The sequence below is a fragment of the Haemaphysalis longicornis genome, unplaced genomic scaffold, assembly GCF_048455015.1.
Source record: "Haemaphysalis longicornis isolate Haplotype H1 unplaced genomic scaffold, Haemaphysalis longicornis Haplotype H1 scaffold_7, whole genome shotgun sequence".
Classification (NCBI taxonomy): domain Eukaryota; kingdom Metazoa; phylum Arthropoda; class Arachnida; order Ixodida; family Ixodidae; genus Haemaphysalis; species Haemaphysalis longicornis.
The window spans coordinates 116,840,326-116,858,972 of record NW_027526422.1 but is presented as its reverse complement, the minus strand read 5'-3'; the positions used below and the strand labels follow the sequence as shown (position 1 = coordinate 116,858,972).

Sequence of the window (18,647 nt, the reverse complement as noted above, 5' to 3'; positions counted from 1 at the left end):
CAGTTCAACTTATCCTAATTGTTAGTCAGTAGCAGTATGGGACTTCATTCGCTGTTCCCGTCTCCCCTTACTCAGACATTCCCTTTACTCGTGTGACGTCATCGCGAGCTGACATACTTCGGCATTTCCGGCAGCGGTACGTATAGGGGCAGAACAGCAGAAAACACTGGTTAATTCACCGAAAAATTTTATCTGTCAAACCAACGAGCTCGAAATATGCTATACAGGCGGCCGAAAACGTCTTAACTATATCATAAAAAAATACGACATTCAATATCAACACGAAACAAGAAGTAAATTTGATGAACTTTCTTTCTAATCATTAACTGCCAGTTTTAGTCATCTGCTGGCGAGAACATCAGAAGTTCGCGCACGTTACCTGACATGCAGTCATTTCACTACGGAAAGCTAAAAAATGCCTGGAGCAGTCATTTATAAAAATATTTGCCCGTATAATCACTAAAATCGCAATAGCTTGCGACCTATTGCACTTTTTTAGATCACAGAAAAATACGTGTTGCAGATGCACACGCATTGGCATGTCGAGTTCATGTTTCCCATTTCGATTACTGGTGGCGCTGTTGAGCGGCGCCAGCAGAGACACCTGTCCCAAAGTCGGGACCCTGTAGTACCAATGATGCTTGTGGTTTTCGCTCCGTTCATTAAACGTCCTGACCTGATATGGCTTACAGAGTGTGTAGATTGGATTGGCAGGAAAGGTCGACGTAGTGTAGCGGCCGGGAAACCATGTGCTGACGCAACACCGAGTACGACGACAAAGGGGGGCCAGAAATGTGAGCTGTCGGTGTCTGCAACAGACATCGTACTTGTGTTGAGGGAATCTGCTATTGCAGAGTTGCAATGCCGTGACGTGTCGAGGAGTTTATTTTTTTTTAACGGGTGTTGCCAACGTGATTGCAAAATATCAGAAAGAAGGGGGCGCTAACAGCTTCGCTGCATAAATATTGCGCAGGTAACTGACACGCCCCCGCAACGTACAAATCAAAAATACGCAGCTTAGCACACGGCGGCGGTCGTCAAAACTATGGACGGAGGAGCTCCGTGGGTTCCACATGGACAAGAATGCTGTTACAAAAATTAAGCAGGCACGCGGAACAACAGCGCGGCATTTTACCTTTCTATATTCATATGGCAGCGTTAGCAACATGAACTCTACGATATTTTCGCCGCTATAAGAAGGTTTCTCTCAAAACGTAACTACTAAAAAAACCTTGGGAATGTATTGTTTAAACATGGCGCATAAGCGCAAGCCGTGCGTTTGTTTTTGTCAGAACAAAGCTAGTAGTAAAATATTTTCCCACATCATATTTCAAAAGAAGCGCGGACCCTCGCATATTTTATGCACGATATATGACCAGAAATAGAGAGTTGGTGTCTTTCAGCCTAAACTAATTGTTAAATTTTCTCTACGCAGGTCAAGGATGTTCATTGTGGCAACCGGAGAGCGCGATTGGCCAAAACATCACGTGCTGCCACTTCATTTATGATTTGTTGTGCAATACGTCCACAAAATATGACATTCACGGCAAATGCTCCCAAGGACGTTAAGCTGGCAATGTCCGCGCTTTTTGACGCTGGTCGGGTTTAAATAAAGTTTCCAGCATACCAGAATCTTCCCCTGTGCCACGTGTTTTATAGGTCAATGAATACTTTGGATGCGTGAGCGAGCCCGTGTTTAGAAAGGAACGATTCTAGCAACAGAGCATACTATTCCTTTCACGATTTGATGTTTGGGCACTGATGTTGCTATGATGCGATGTTTCGTATGTTTTTACAGTATAACACTAATATTTAACAAATGACAGCGTGACTACGGTATTAGGGTCACGTGAAAGTGCCTCCTCGGCAAGTTACTCGTCCCCCTCGTCCCCCGAATAGTTTTTTGCGGTGTTAAGTTTGTAAGTAATAAAGATTTTCCACTGCCTGTTGCGGCGACAAAATAAAAATACAATACAAATCCTTCGCACCCTACTTGCAGTAGTGATACGCAATGCTTGGGCAATGCATGTTGCGATTGTGCCAGAGGTACTTATCTCCTTATTGCTGGTTTGTGCCACCAGAGGAGTTTAGTAGTGATAGGAATCATAGTTGCCCTGCTGTGTGGTGATATTTTTGCTTTCTCCTTGCAATAAACAAATAGTGTTACTATGATTGCCCTCTTCATTACACATGGCGACGTATAAATTGGCCGCACACTATAACAGAAAAAGAGACAAGAAGAGGAATCGCACTTTGGCACCGGATACGTAGCAGTGACATTTTTCTCTGGTTGAACGCTGTACTGAAGTGAGAGTCCGAAATACTCTCTTGTATAGTTTAACTATACCAGTTCAAAGTACACAAAAATAAGTGGAAAATTGAGCTACTATTTGCAAGAACAATTTAAGGCTTGAATTACAATTCCTAGAGTAAAGTGGATGTTCTGTCCTACAACGTTTGTGAACACATCTGGTGTTTTTTTACGCGCCGCATCATCACCTGGGCTAGGAGGCAGGCCGTAGAGGAGGGCTGTGGAATATTTACAGTAGCCGACCGTTTTTTCGGGCTCCAAAAATTTGGACTTGCTGGATATTCTGGACCTTTCCGAGGAATCGCCAGTTGTTTAATAGGAGTAATGTATATTACCAAGGGATATGTCAGACAAAGTAAAGCGAAATGTTTGATTTTCCGGATAAAAAGTTCCGCGAAAGAGCCACAGCGCGACTCGTGGACAACGCCATCTTGAATTGTAAGCCACCTGGCTAGCTTCGGATTGGGTGAGGATTGTCTTGAATCCCGCCGGGGTAGCAAGGTTTTATGCTGGAGGCCATAATTTTGCATGTAGTTAGCGGCAGAAGCAATCGGCAAAGCTGGAAACAGTACGTACGTGGCCTGTTTTTTCAGACACCACTTTTCGATGCGACTGCATCTCATTCACTCGTCTTGTCCCTGCATCCGGCGCGGTCGGCGTTGTCGTCATCGGCGCTCGCCCCTCCCCAATTTTCCTCGCCGCGGCAGCTGCGCTCTCCGCCGCTCACCCCCTCTCCTCGGCGATAGCGAACACTCTTTCGCGAGGGGCATTGGATTGGATTCGATTGGCTTGGCTTGGCTTGGCTTGGCTTGGCTTGGCTTGGCTTGGCTTGGCTTTGCTTGGATTGGATTGGATTTGGATTGGATTGGGTTAAAGTCGATTGTTTTGGATTGGGTTCGTCATAGCCGCGGCAGACGCACTGGCGCCGGTGAGTCCCCTCACCGTTATGGGCACTATAAAACGCGGTGCCTGCGCCGCTCTGCTTCATCGTTCCAGCGCCGTTCCTCCGTTGTCCAAAGCTGCAACGTGAACCCCCGATGCATGGCATCTACACAGGGGTTCCCGCGAGGGGAGGTTGGAGTTTTTTTATGCCCCAGGTGACGGTGGCTATAGCAACGTCATTATCAGTTTTTCCAGTGATACGCGCCGTGGACGCTATTATTCCACTTGACTGGTAGCCAGGTGATTGTTGTTCACGAAATTCAAACCTTTTCCTGCTCACTGTGCGTGCAATCACAAAGATTCTGATGTTTACAAAGGGAATGTGATGCTTGTACAACTGCTAGCAGACGTTTTCACACGAAGGGGGAATTGATGGCCAAGAACCATTTGCGACTTCTTGAGTCCTATTTAAATGAAATAAACTTCGTTTTACCGGCTCACGGATTTATCGGACTGCCGCTTTCTTCCCACTATTTTGCGTTCCCCTTCTGGACCGGAAAATTGGTCGGCTACGGTTTTACAACTAGGAAAACTGTAACATTTCCCAATAAATTGACACCGGGGGGTTAGTTTTTCACCTTCACAAGAATAACCACCACCGCAGCCTTGATCGAAAACATGTCCTTGCGGTCAACCAGCACAAAGCCTAAGCCACCGAGGCATCGCGGGTGGTCTTCCCTTTGACATGCAGCTCTGTCAATGCAGAGGGTTCTGTTTCGAAATACATACGAAATCGTGCAGGTGAAAGAACTGCAAAAAATATTAAAAAGGAAACGACCAAGAATGCTACAATGATAGGTTCCCATGACTCATTTACAACATAGCCGCGAACTTCTAATAATTCTATAATTACTATCACTCCCCTAGTAAGGTACCGTTACATGTGCTTTACCTGGGGTTGCTCAAAAGTCAAATGCCCGTAGATACGGGAGCTCCACGTACAGCGGTTACTTTGTCAAAATACCAACCAGGTAATTATAGTGCACATTAGGTATTATTTTTTAACCAACAAAAGAATATAGGGTGCAGACGTTTTGTTAATTTTTTTTGAGGCACCGTTGAGTTCTGTAGAGGTTTCTCACAGTGAAGTAATGAAAGTAATATCCTGAAACCTAATTTGTTGCATGGCAATCTCTGATATTTCTTTTTGAAAAGTAACAACATTTGCACATTGTTTCAGATGAACTAAACAGTTTACTTCAAATATTTGTAAAAAATGTGAGTTAGCAACCAACATTTATAATTTTTAAAATTTATTCTATCATTCATTTTCAAACACGAAGCATGCAAAGCAGTCCCTATCCCAGTTTTCCCGGCGTGGGATTTTTGGGGCCCTGCTATCCATTCCACACTAAAATAAAAAAAAACACCATGCACAGACAAGCTGGGAGGAATCCTTTATCACTGACGAAGGCCGCTCAAGTAAAGAATAATGCTTAGCCCTATCACAACGTATGGCGGGGACTTCGCCTGAGGAGTGATGCCATACTACGTGACCATCTGTAAAATTACATTCACGGCGTTTTTAACGTACGTAAGAGCAAAAACTGAGAACCCATATGCTGAGATCCTATCGGCTATTTGAACTTAGTGCCTGCATTGACAGAATTAAGATATATTTAACTGAACAGAATGCTCTCAGCTGCATATGTGCAAATAAAGTGCCTTTGGAATTTAGACAAGTGTTCTTTACCCTGACAATCTCGTACGCACCGCCAGGTGCGTATAGGTTATGATGTTTTAGCTCCGATAACAGACAGATAAAATGCTCCATGAAACACATTAGGCAAAAGAAATATGCACGGTTACGTCGCTGATGCTGCTCAGGACTAAGGCCTTTACGTTTTAAATTAAACGGCTGACCTGACAGAACCCACCAGAAAAAAAAAACACACATCAGAGCATATCGGTCGCCGAAACGGGGAAGTAAACTGTAGGGATGGTATTTTTTCGAATATTTGTTTTTTATTCGCAGCGATGTTTGTTGCGTTGATGCAAACCTACGTGTAAACTCGCTGGCTACATTTGATGTAGTTTCATAAATTTTACAAACGAAAGATATTTGTTGCGTTGATGCAAACCTACGGGGAAACTCGCTGGCTATCTTTGAGTTAGTTTTATAAATTTTACAAACTAAAGATAAAGTGAAAATAGACAATTTTTGACTAAATAAAATCTACTAATTGCACCACATTTTTATGGGTTTCAATGCACAAATAATTCCGCAAATCAGCTAAACGAAAGCGTGTGTAACAAATTAGCTTTCAGGGATTACTTTCATTACTTCACTGTGAGAAACCTCTACGGAACTCAATGGTGCCTCAAAAAAATTTAACAAAACGTCTGCGCCCTATATTCTTTTGTTGGTTGCAGAATAATACCTAATGTGCACTAAAATTACCTGGTTGTTATTTTGACATAGTAACCGCTGTACGTGAAGCTCCCGTATGTACGGGCATTCGACTTTTGAGCAACCCCAGGTAAAGCACGCTAAGAATAAAAATGACAAACATTTCGAAGCTCTAAAGCAATGAATGCCAATGAGCCTAAAAAAAAACGTTTTTCCACAGTAATCTGCACAATGAGACTGGTGTCTACCATAGGTTGTTCTCTGAGTTCACTGCTAAAAAAACGGTGATGGCTGCTTAGTCCATTTTGTGGCATTTTTATTGGTTCTCTCTTAAAATGAAGTTAATTCGAGATAACACCTTGTAATTCTGGACAAATTTGCTCTACGGCAACTCGAAAATACGGTGCAAAATTATGGGCCCTATAGACGTCATATGTCTCTCCAAAGCTATGCAAACATTCTTGGCTGGAAACACTGTGACAATAAAATTCTGGGAAACACAACTCAGCCAGTCAGCAAACCGGACTGCGGTTATAACCCGTGGCTTCGTATTTGTGTTTACGGTGCTTGTAACTAGAAACAGCATCACGAACGTTTTTCAGGCTCGTTTTACGCACGTAATTACCGATCATTTTGGGTCCCTGTGGGTCCACGTAACACGGATTTTACAATCAAATGAATCAAAAGTGCTCAGGGCTCATTTCTTTTATAATCCCGGATTAACTTCTCACAAACGTCATCGCATTTTTCAAAGCTGAACCGTGGCTGATACTATCTCTAGTTACCTAGTGTACGGGCAGACGTGGAAATGTTTTTCATGGTCTGCCCCGTTAATGTGATAGTGATAAAATCTTGGAAAAATTTCCACAAATAACGACCTCCCATGCCGTTATAAAAGACCCGCTAGATGCTTGAGCGGACACTGGAATCTTTATTAAGGGGGGTTGGGGCTTATTGCTTTACTTTCTTAATGACACAAATGTTTTTGGCCCGTCACGAGTCGATGCGGGGAAGTAAAAGTTGTGCTGCTCAGGCGGAAACCCATTGAGATACTTTGCACAAGTGTGGTAGCTTGTTCCCCAACAGGATTCATTCATCGAGGCCATCGATCTCGTTCAAGCTATCTGAAGTGATTTCCTCGTAGAAAGCACCTCCGTCAATCTATATAACCAACTTTCTGTTACAATTTTATTCACTGCTGGAACATCGCCCGTCCTTTGATGGCATTCACGTGAAAAAAAGCTGTTTTCAAAACTGCCTTAGGCAATGCGCAACGCCTAAAACGAAGTGAAATATGGAATGCATCTGCTGCAATTTTTCTCCCTTGTTGCCGTCCTAGAAGGTTCTTGCATGTACAATGCTCTTCCCTTTGGAGTTACATTGTTGTTTCTCTTTAGGAACCGAGATATAACTCACTAGCAAATATTTAAAGATATACAAGTTCTGTTATCCTATCTCTGAGAACGAATACCGCCCTGAACATGTGCATAATTGCTTCGCATGGTTTTGTTCTTGTCATATAGAAATTCAAATACAATTATCTTGTCCTTTGGTCTTCTTTTTTGTATATTTTAAATACATAAATGACTGAAAGGAGTACAAGCAACTTCTTCAATGAAATCAATGCAAACTAGAAGCCACATTCAAACACGCATTGAACGAAATAGGTTGTTTTGATGGGCAAAAACGTTTTTCGATATAAAGACAACAAACTGGGACTCGCTTGAAACCTATCTGCTCTGTGTTCTCTGACAAGTTACATCCATACCAAAAAAAGGGGTCTGACGGCTACGTTTTTTTTATGTCTGCATCGTTTGGCGTGCCGCTAACACGTAGCCTTGAACCTGGAGGATGTGTCTGGAAAGGTAATTAAAGAGGATATTGCTTTCCAACAGCTGTACGGTGTTTTTATATTGACAATGAACTGTAGGTTGGCAGCCCTCTGATATCTGCACGTTAACCTCACACGTGTCGAGACTAGAGAGGAAAAAGAAGTAAGAGCCAATTTTGCAACCAGTGGTATCGATGTTTAAAAGTGGCCAGCCTTTGTTGCACGTTTACATCGCAAGCAGCAAAGCTTTCGAAGATGGCTCTATTATTCCCGGTCTTAGCCGCGCTGGCTTTTGTCCACACATTTGGAAATCTTCACGCAGCCCAATCATTTCCTGAGAACAACCCTGAATTGGGAGAGTACCAAAACGAGGGCGCCGTAAGTACGCCTACGTCATTTCGAAAATGTTTTGGACAGTATATCCCAAATTGCGTAAAACAAATATGCCAAAAAGCAAATGCTTCCCCATATCTACAATTTCTGAAATTTATCCGGACTCTTCCCGCGCCAGCCATGTTTTCATTTTATTTTTATTTTTACAGCGACTTTACAGCCACTTTATTTTTACAGCCCTACTATTTTACCTGGCAACGAGAGGCCCCCTTTGGAAGAGAATTTGTTGAAATACAAAATACCCACTCTAGTATATGCTTCTTTCACTAGGCCATATACTACTTTTTTACTCATTGTTTGAAAGTTGATCCGGCCTAATCATTTTTGTTATTTGCAAATTTTATGTGGTGAGGAGGGTTGCGACAATGAAAATTTTCTACTGTTTTCCCCAACTGATTGCTAAAGTATTTACCTCCGTAAAACTTTGCTTTTTATAAATCTTTTTCCCAGGTATTTACAAGGGGATTATCACTGGGAAGAATTTGCGGAGCCCGTAGCATATTTTGTATGCGTGCGAATGTATCGTAAAATATTAAACGCCTCCAAATTGTATAAACATATGGTTGGGTAGTTGTATGCCAAAGTAGATCAAAGAGATTTCACCTGCATATCTTCTTTATGAACAGGCCTCCACTAAACTAAACTTTGTACGCAAGCATCTTCTAGTTTCTAGGCTTGAATTTTTTTCTCATTTCGTATTTTATAAGGAAGGAAGGAAGAATGTAGAAGAAAGGCAGGAAAGTTAACCTGGCTAGAGCCTAGTTTGCTATCCTGCACGTGGGAAAGGGGAAATGGGCAAAAAAGAGAGAGGAAAAAAAAAAGACGAAAAGTTGGACCAGACACAACCAGTAAACAACAATAGATGTTTAAAGCCTGCTCCGATAAAATTATTGTTGGCCCACATTTTAAAATCACCAGTAAAAGTTTGGTATGTCGTGGCTGATACCGTAAAAATAAACAAAAAGCACTACCTTCTTCAGCTAGAAACTATGCCCGAATCACAGCATCATCTCGTGAAAAGTTGAAAAATTGTTTGGGATATTATTAAATAAAATAGTTTTTACCGCAGAGTTGTCACTTTACACTAGCGCGAAAAGCTTCTCGAACGGATTTAACGAATGCCTAGAGAATTAATTGTCTTGCAGTAAAAATAAAATATATATTCTAGAAAAAAAAATGCCCACATTGCGTGTATTATTAATTTCGGCAGCAGCATCAGGTCACTACGGTCGACGTCCTTGAGTAAAAACCTGACGTCACTACATATGAAAAACTTTTCAAAGAGAGAACTTTGATTGCAGCAAGTGGCCTATTGCACGAGGCAAAAATCTACTGTAGAAAGGGCTGGCGGGAGGTCAAGAAAATGTATATCGAATTTGCAAGGGACTCTGCAGAGTTGGCATATTAAACAAAACCAATCTTGTGTCCATCTTTATTGCGCCTCCAATCCGGCGTCCACTTTCATGTCGTTGACACTGTAAAATAAGACGCCCTTAAACATTTATTACGGTTGGTGATATAAACAGATCACATAGGTTATGCCTATACGCTGTTTTGAAAGCTAGATTGATGTTTTTGTACGCCTAAATGTGGAAAGTGCTGGCGAAAATTGCATTCGCTTTGTCTGATCATGTGCGCTTGGTTTTAATCAGGAGCGCAAACTTCGTATATGGTGAACGGCGTTTCATTTTATTTCAGTGCTTTCCACTGCGTGATACCTGGTACATTATGTACAGAAGCTTCGACTATGATGTATATTTTGGAGGCGATCCCACGTGCCTCGTAATTTCCGCTTCTGGTCCTTTTGAAAACGACTCAGGGAAATTCACAGTCGGAGTGGGTGGAACGGTGAAAGTGTAAGTATATATGTATTATATGCACAAGTGTGGGTACGTCAGAGGAATTAGCTAAAGAGTTAGTCTTTTCGCTGCGAGCCGGAAATTAAGAATGGAAATTACTGGTGCTGCCTGCCCTAATTTTAGGCTTTTGTGCACGCCTTAAAGGGAACGGTTACCTATAGTGGTAATAAAGACAAAACGCAACTTTGTTCTATTTAAAAAAATAACCCTTTCCTAACTACGTCAGCTCCATAACAACCCTGACAGGCGTTTCTACCTAAACAACTAAGATATATTGAATTTTTTATTTGGGTGCTACAGTGACGTGTAATGGAAGAATGACGTAAACAGGGCTAGCCAAAAGAAAACAGGAACATGAGCGTTTAACTGCACGTTAGCCTTAATATGACAGTATCATAGAAAACTAAGGGTTCCGGTCCTATCGCCCATTCATACCTGGTGAGGGTGGATCTGGTCAGCAGCTGCCAATCGCGAGAAAAAGTCTGGGAAATCATACCGAAGTCGCGCAAATGTAGCTGTAGCGTCGCCAATAGTTATTATGTTTTCTTTGACATTTCGCATTTTGTTTGATGTTTGTCACAAAATATAAAACTGGCGTCATTTTGTTTCCGGTATTAGCCGTCTTTTATTAAATCAAACTTTATTTTGTTGTCATAGCCAATTTAAAAGCACTTCTCGCAAGTGCAACGATAGTACTCTCACTTTAATCGGAACTTCCACGTTTGATAATACTAACTACAGTTAAAACATTCCGCAATAAATGCAATTTGCTGGACACATGGTGTCCCACCTTGCGTAGAGAAATGTTTTTCTAGGTGTGCCTCATCCAGTTATAACAAACAAAGCCTTTCAGGAACGTCACGGCAACATTGACATCGTCCCCTGGGTACGAGGTGCAGAACATCATCCATGTTGTAGCGGACGAAGGTAACCATTATGAGCTTTCAAAAATTTTCTACCGAGTTTAGGTATCCAACACTTCTAGGTGGTAATTTCAAAATGTGAAAATGGGAAACAGCAAAAAATCCTAGTACTTTTGAAGGTGAACCCCTACGTCCTCAACCTACACACGGCGTCCGGCACACTCAACACAAAATAAATTCCACACAGACTTCGTGAAAGTGTATTCCTGGGGTCGTTCGAAATTTCGCATTTCTTAGTAATGTGATCGCACTTAAGGAATATTATTCGTGTAGGCTTTACCAACTGCAATTTTGTATGCGCGCCCCAATACCCTAACCTGCGCGAAGCTTGGAAATGTCACTTTTCGGAGTAGTCCCTTGAAATTCTTCACGATGTTAATGCAGCTCACTGAAAGGGGAGAACGGCTGCTATTCAATTCAACGAACCTTTATCCCGCATCAGGTTGGTGTTATATGCCCTAAGCAGCCAAAAAACCTCAAAATGTTGCAATTAAAAGGGACTCTATCACTACAGAATACTTAAGCTCCCACAAACGAGTGTGATTAGCAGCAAACATTTTACAGAATACAAAATTAGCAAATGTGTATATTTCAAAATAACGGCTAAATTGCGGTATTTACATTACGGTGAAGCCAGTGTCAAAATACACGAATAGCTTTCCCAAGGATAACTGAGATACGCACGTAATGTTCGTCGTGATAGTAAAGTGATCATAATGCGATTGTTATACTGGAAGAAGTACAAATGACATACATTATGTGAGTTATACTGAAGCAATATATGCGGAACATGCGAATGAATAGATGACTTTATACCAAATATATGTGGCCTTGGCAACAGCTGGCAATTTACAGCCGCGCAGGAGGAATACGTCATTGTTCTCACACATTCTTTTGTTTTAAAGCGTGTTTGCATCAGCCTTACATTTCTGCACACTTCTCTTTAGTAGTGTTTGTACCACATATCTTAACATCTCAAAGCATCCGTAGTACTCTATTCAAAAGGAACTAGGAAATTGCATCCTTTCCTTTGGCACCGATTTCTTGCTACCTTATTGATAAAGAGCACTTTATATAGAAGCGTTGGTTCAATAATATTACAAATAGCACTTGTTTTCAAGCTGCGTTCGTCAAGGGGTTCCCTATGTATTGAAATATTCTTAGGAGAAATAAACTCCTGTCACATTTACACCAAACAAGCACGCTTACTTGGTATGTACCTGGGCCTTATTTTATAACAGACACTGTAAAATGGTTATCGTACGAATCCCGTTTATGACCTTTCATGACTGAAAGAAAAAACACGTGCTAAGAATAAAGCAACCAATTTTGCCTCAAAATTTTCAATTACAGTTGCACCACTGCAGTATGTTTACACACCCCTGTTACTTGCTTTAACGGCACTGCAAGCCGCAATGTGTATGCCTGCAATGTGTTTTCCTGCGTTTTATAAATCCCTGAGCATCCAAATGTGGCGATAACCATCAGGAAATATTGCACGAAGCGTGTGTAATTGTTCATCTCACAATGTGTGAAACAATAAATTAGTTAAAAGATGTCAGCGTAAAACATAATTTTATGAAGGAAAATACAAGTGCTGTTCATCAGGCGAACTGTTCAAATTTATAAAAGCGCACACTGAGTCGTACATAAATATGTAATATACTGCGGAACGTGAAATTCTGTTCGGACTACGTTTACTTTATTGTGTGAGGGGAATTTCCGCCTTGGCCCTAATTGGGATGTTGGAAGCGTTGCTTTTTCCGAAATTTCTCTAAAACATTATTGTGGTGTATCTGTTACATTCGAAAGATGCGTTTCCTGAGGGTACTATAACTAGTGTTCAGAGGGGAGAATAATAACAGAAAACCATGACATGTTTTCGTATTTGAAGGCGGTAGTTACAGGCGCACCTTTTAAAGTAGGTACTCAGCTCTTGTTGCTTGCCTGACGCCTCTTTCGTGCAACAATTACAGCGTCGTGCGTTAACGCCTATATCTCCTCCCGTGGGTTAGGTCGTCCTCAGACACCTCGGGAACACGCGTACTGTCTGGGGTGTTATTTATTTTAAAAAACTGTATAGGTTTTGTTCTGTGCTTTTTCTTAAAAAAAGTGGTCTTCCTTTGTCACTGATTCTCGTTGTTTTGAATTGCTTGCAGATACCAGGAAATTCTGGTATCTATTTGTATGTGCCCCCTATCCTGCTTGGGATTTTAACCTCGGCTTGGTCTCGCATAGGGGAAATGTTAGCGATCACAGAAGTTGTCATGGGTTATGAGCACCGTTTTTAAAATTTTTCAGATACCTCCAATAACCTGCTCATTCCATGCCCAAACGCTAATACCTAAAATTTTGTCCAGTGTTTTAGTCTTCCAAGCGAATAATACGCCCCTATCCCACCTGTTTTTTTTACAGTACCTCAAGTAAACTTTAACCTAACTAGTGTCTACACTGACTGCGAAAGCTGCAAGGTACTTCGTCACAGCTACGCCGACGGAGGTAATATTGATGCCGTGTTTGTTATTCCTTGTTATCGTTGTCCCGGTTACAGTGGCATTAGTGTAACCTGAGTGAAATGAGTTAGGACTCTCGAATAGATATTCAGTCGTTGCTGGTTTTATAGTACAGATATGTGGGCCTTTACCTAAATTAGTAATGCGACAACCGGGTGGGGACGATAAGTGCAAAACAAAACTGGTATATTGTTTCTCTGGTAAGAGAGACTTCGTCAAAACTTAACTCCTGGCAGCATGCATATAACATAAAACCTCGTCAGGTGCAATAAAAGACGCCAGCCATTTCTTAGGTGATCTTTCCAGTGATTTGTTTGAAAACCGCAGTTTATGAATTCGAGTATTGCGTAAATCTATTATAATAGCAGCGCATCCTAAGCTAGCGTTAGTATACATTCGCATGTCTAAAAAAATGGGCCCCTCGATTGAGCGCGCGGGCCTCTTTTGGTTCATGACTTTTATGTTATTATGAAGCAAAGGGAATATTTTAAATTTAAAGGTGGCCTCAATGGTACACCTGCAATCAGCAAAAAATAGGTCTTTATTAAGAGTGGGCAAATGCAGGCGGCTAACTCAATATTTTGTAGGCGTGTTAGTTATATAAATATGGTACTAAACATATTCACGTATGGATTATGGTGGGATTCATTTCCGTGCTGATATCCGCTCGTGTCAGCGTTCACGCTGACACAAGCAGATCATACAAGTCACACAAGTACTGTATTTTATTGATAAATGTTTGCCAAAAGTTGATAGAACACCAAAATACTTATTGCACATAATTATACAGACTGTTTGAAAAGTGGAGAGTGCGGGGCAGAGGCACAAAATGCAGTTTTTATTTTTCGCTTAAAACCGCCAATTTGAGATAGCTTAAGGGGGGATCTCGCCGCACTTTTTGGCGATTGTTATTCAATCGAAAACGTGTCAAGCACAAAATTTGCACGAAAGAACAAGGATGAAGAAGTCCTTGGTCTTGCTGTCTCCGTTCGTCTTTCGTTCAGATTTTGCACTTAACACATCTTCAGTAAAGGGCTTTTATATGTTTGAGCTAGGAGGGAAGTTTCTGTCCCAGCTTTCAATAGGTAGTGGCTGTTCCTTTGCAGCTTTGCCTGTTTCATTGCTGTTACTTTGGCGAAAAACAATACACAATTTTTTAGTTCCGGACATACCAAGATTTTTGCTGAAATAGATCTTAAAAACTTTGAAAAGATACTTATTTCTATAAGAAACAAAAAAAAACTGTTACTCTTCGTTTACATTTGGCACCCAAAATGGGGATGGAATGGTCCAAGGAAGCACGGACTTTTTGACACTTGTGTTAGCCTTGTGTTAAGCTTGTTTGGGCTTGACGTTAGCCTTTTGTTAGCCTTGTGATGCAGTGGTCGTCATAATCGCAATGTTAATCGAAATTTCTATTTCGGGGCTAATGCCCGTAGCGGTGTTACAGCTGCAAATGATAAAGGCTCCATACGGAGAAATGGCACGGGCACTAGGGGACAGGGAAACAAGCGACCTACTTGGTAGGGCACCTTCACCCTCTCTCACATAAGTTCACGATAAAGCGAAACTTGAGCAGTGCGTTCTTAAGAGCGTGGTAATTGCTTCGTGCCTGCTGTGAGTGAGAGCATGCTATTGTCGTGCACGAGATATTATAGAAAAAATTTTGTTTCCGACGCGGAATGATGACAGTGTTACGAAAAACCATAATAAATAGGGCACTATAGATGTCGCTGTAAAGAATTTGCGCATCTTAACCCTACGTCATCGCGGGTAAGAACAGTAAATAATGCGGTACCCCAAGAACAATAGTATATATATTGAGAACACTGCGCAGGCTGCCCAGAGGAAAAGAAGCAGAAGTACTACTTCCCCAGAAAAAAAACAGAAAAATGTTGGCATGACAACTCCCTATATTCGAATACCCGCTCTCCTGGCCCGTATGTTACGCCGTAATTAGCTCCCAAAAGTGCCCTGAAGGTGACAAATGCATAAATTATTGTTTAGCGAATATGCAGACCAGTGGTTCTCATTGCATATCAGCATATAGGAAAGGAAACATTTGGAGTTCCACACTTATCTAGAATTGTTGTGGTGACTGTTGCAACAGTTTATAAAGATCAATCATAGAAACGGTTGTGCGCGTACTAGGAAAGCTTACTTCCCGGTCTTTTTTTTTCAGGCAAAGGATGCTCATTGTGGCAGCCAAAGCAAGCACTTGGTACAAATGTCACTTGCTGCCATTTTGTGTATGATTTGGTGTGTGGTACATCCACTAAATATCAGTTGTACGACAAGTGCTAATTAACAAAAACCGCTGCCGTCCTGTCCCCTACATGAAGCTTGTATGCTATAAATAAAATTGTTTGCAAGACATAGTAGTCGTCCGTGCAGTGCTTTTACTTATTAGAAATCGTGAACTTCCCCACTCGGCTAAAAGGCACTGTATTGAATGTTACAAAAAGAAACCACCGCTGCAAAGCAGAAAAAGAAACAAACTGTTTGCGTACATGCGTGGATCGTTTCTATTAAGCATGCATGCTTTTTGTAAAAAAACTAATGTTGGACTTCGCACACGTTTCTACACGGGGTCTCTCTATCCCATGCTGGATTTTCGCTAGCACCGTGCCGAGTGAAGACGAGTGAACCTAATAGATCCAGTGGGGACGCCTTCTTGGGTAACAGAAGAGTGTGAGAAACTTGCGTAAAGCCGGTGCAGTTAGGTGACAAGGAGTAAGGGTGGGAAAGAAGTGTGGTTTGGGAGTTGTTTCGCGGCAAATAAAGACGGAACAAAATTAACACGATATAATGAGGAAGTATTCGACCACTATCTACAACTTACTCGAAATTCTCATTCCAAGAAGGTAGGACGACGTAAATGGCCATCTGTGTCACTGCGCTAGATATTCCGACAACGAAGTGCTCGCGCTACGCACGGGCAATATGTGACAGCGTAGCACATGCCAGTGATGGCCTAATGTGCAGTTACACCACAAAAATATTATACATGAAAAAGGTTTGTGAAACGTCTAACCATAGGAACGACGGATATTTGCGTTCCTAAATTTCAGCGGAAAAATGTGCAACAAAACATAGTTCAATAGGACAGCAGGGTTTCCAAAAAAAAAAAAAAAACACTGGACGACATTAACAAACAACTGGTAAATATCAACAAATATTTTATGCCTTGTATACATACATATATCATAGGCACCAATAAATGACCTCGCCAAGGTCTTGAACCATAACCGGCTCAAAAATAAACTAATCGGACGGACTTTTTACCCCCGAAAACAGAAATAAACTGAATCCTTATTTATTCCCCCATTTTGTAACTGAACCTGAGCCGGAACGAATCGAAGGAAGCATTCTGGTCCGGTTCCGGTAACGGTTAGTTGGTCTGACCAGCCGCAACAATATTGTTGTTCTTAGAATTTCGAAAATCTTCGGCTCTCTCCCGGTCGACCAACCGGAAAATGTACTTGCCCGCCAAAAAGCTGAAATTCTTTTAGGTGACGATAGCATAATTGCTATAGATTTTTTCTTTATGACCGTATTGGGCCGTTATGTCGCTCCAAGCGTAACATTGACATCTCACACTGAAGTTAATAATATAGGTGGAAACACGTTTAAATGAGGACAGGAGAAGTACACATTCATCAGCTCTGACTAACCACTGAGGCGCTTATATTGCACGAAACAATACCAAGGAGAAAACAGGATGACTTCAGACAAGCGTCAGTGAAGGAAGCGCAAACAAGTCTCCGATGTGCTAGTGAATCCGTGCATTCACCACCCCATCAATCACGTGTTTAAGCACCCAAGTTTGTTATTGAATAGGGCTACTGAAAGGGTGCTAACACAATAATCCAGGCGTCGTAGATTTCACGTGCGCATTTGTCTCCATACCTTTTAAGCACCTTCGTGTTTTCTAAAGGTGGATAGCTTTTGCAGCATTTAATATGGGTAGCCAAATTACTTCCTATGCCAAGTTGGAGGGAGTACGCGTGCTCTTTTTGAAGGCCAACTGCACGCAAATTTTTCTTTGCTTAAGCTTGGTCCGAATACGCTGATTATGCTGTAGAAATTAAGATGGCGAAGTTCTGAGCCTGATACCTACTCAGCACAATAACTCCAAGCGGTCAAAGTAGCTCCGAGCAAACGACATTTGCACCAAGCGGAGAATCGCCGAAACAAGTCCCTAATGGCCTGTGATGGAGAAAAAAAAGCGTGCCCTGGAGCTCGCGCTTCTCCGGCGAATGGCACGCCGCTCTGCCACGCGCAGGGATGACTTTGCTGCGTGTTTTTTTGCTACACCGTCACGCTATCCCGCCGTCAGCATCACGATTTAAAACTAACAGCATAGGTAGAAATACCCCCACTTTTACTGCAATAAAAGAGAAGACAACAATCTGCATGCGCGCTTGTTATAATACTGAAGTAAGCAAAAATTCATAATTGAAAAAAATATTTTCCCGCTCTAAAATAGCCCGAAACACACACTTCTCTGTCCGCGTATCTTTTGTATTGTATAGCCACAAAAACATTTTAAATCCTTGACCACTCGCACTTTGACGGGCAGTATTTGCTGGATCTGTGGGCAGTATTTGGTTCAGGCGGTATATGCTCGACAGCCACCAGGCTACACTCAGGCCTTGATTTCGAGCAACGCTGTGGCAGCGATGACAAAGGTCCGCTTGCGTAACAAAATGCACAATGAAATGCGGATGACGCACCTGAGTATCATCCCCAACATACACAACATTTCCCATGGGACCAACAAGGTGGCTTAAAAAGCGCTTGCGAGGATCGTGTTTTCGGCTACAAAGTTGCACGTTTGTGCTACGAGGTAAACTGACTTGGGCGCTGAAATGAGTGATGCACAAAAACGCACGTGAAGTGCATCCTGCCACGCCGACATAACGTTGTATATAAGGGGCCACATCGCACGAGGTCGCGTTTGTGTTTGGACAAACCAGGCGATACCTAAACAAGCGCCCTAAAAAGCATGCATACTCCTTTCGAGCTGGCACAACACGTACTTTGACAACGCACATTAAGCCAGCAAGTGTGCTACGCGTCTGTGTGTTTAGTATGTTGTGTGCGTGTGTGCGTAGTTGTGTGTGTGTGCGTGCGGGTTAGTGTGCGCGGGTGCGCCTTGGCGCGCGTGTGTGTGGGCATGTGTGGTGGTGTATTTGTGCGTGTGTGTGCTTGTGTGTGTGGTGTGTTTGTGTGCGTGCGTGTGTGCATGTGCGTGTGTGTGTGGGTGTGCGCACGTACGTGTGCGCGTGTGAGCATATCCGTGTGTGTGTGCGTGTTTCAGTGTGTGTGTGCGCGCGCATGTGTGTGTGTGTGTGTGTGTGTGTGTGTGTGTGTGTGTGTGTGTGTGTGTGTGTGTGTGTGTGTTTTGCGAATTGACTCTGTTTGGTGCGTGCTTTGATACGGTGGTGATTTTAGCGACGCACAGCGCGACAGCGATACTTTCCCACACAGCATTGATGACGGAGAGGATGACCCTTGCAGCG

At 42.3% G+C, this 18,647-nt stretch overlaps 2 protein-coding genes across 3 annotated transcripts in view; both read left to right on the top strand.

Moving 5' to 3' along the window:
* Positions 1–2,099, top strand: part of LOC144146861 (uncharacterized) — a 30,567-nt gene extending 28,468 nt beyond the window's left edge. Inside the window, exon 6 of one of the 2 annotated variants that reach the window (XM_077678820.1) lies at positions 1,436–2,099. In XM_077678820.1, the coding sequence (XP_077534946.1) occupies positions 1,436–1,569 (134 nt within the window). In that variant the 3' untranslated portion in view covers positions 1,570–2,099. The remainder of the gene's footprint in view (positions 1–1,435) is intronic. The other variant, XM_077678819.1, reaches the window with a different exon arrangement.
* Positions 2,100–7,646: 5,547 nt separating this feature from the next.
* On the top strand, positions 7,647–15,496 carry LOC144144931 (uncharacterized). The gene is made up of 5 exons (XM_077676435.1): positions 7,647–7,812; positions 9,526–9,683; positions 10,540–10,613; positions 13,025–13,108; positions 15,305–15,496. Exons 1-5 carry the CDS (start codon positions 7,690–7,692, stop codon positions 15,424–15,426), a joined length of 561 nt encoding a protein of 186 aa, XP_077532561.1. The 5' UTR covers positions 7,647–7,689; the 3' UTR covers positions 15,427–15,496.
* Positions 15,497–18,647: the final 3,151 nt, after the last annotated feature.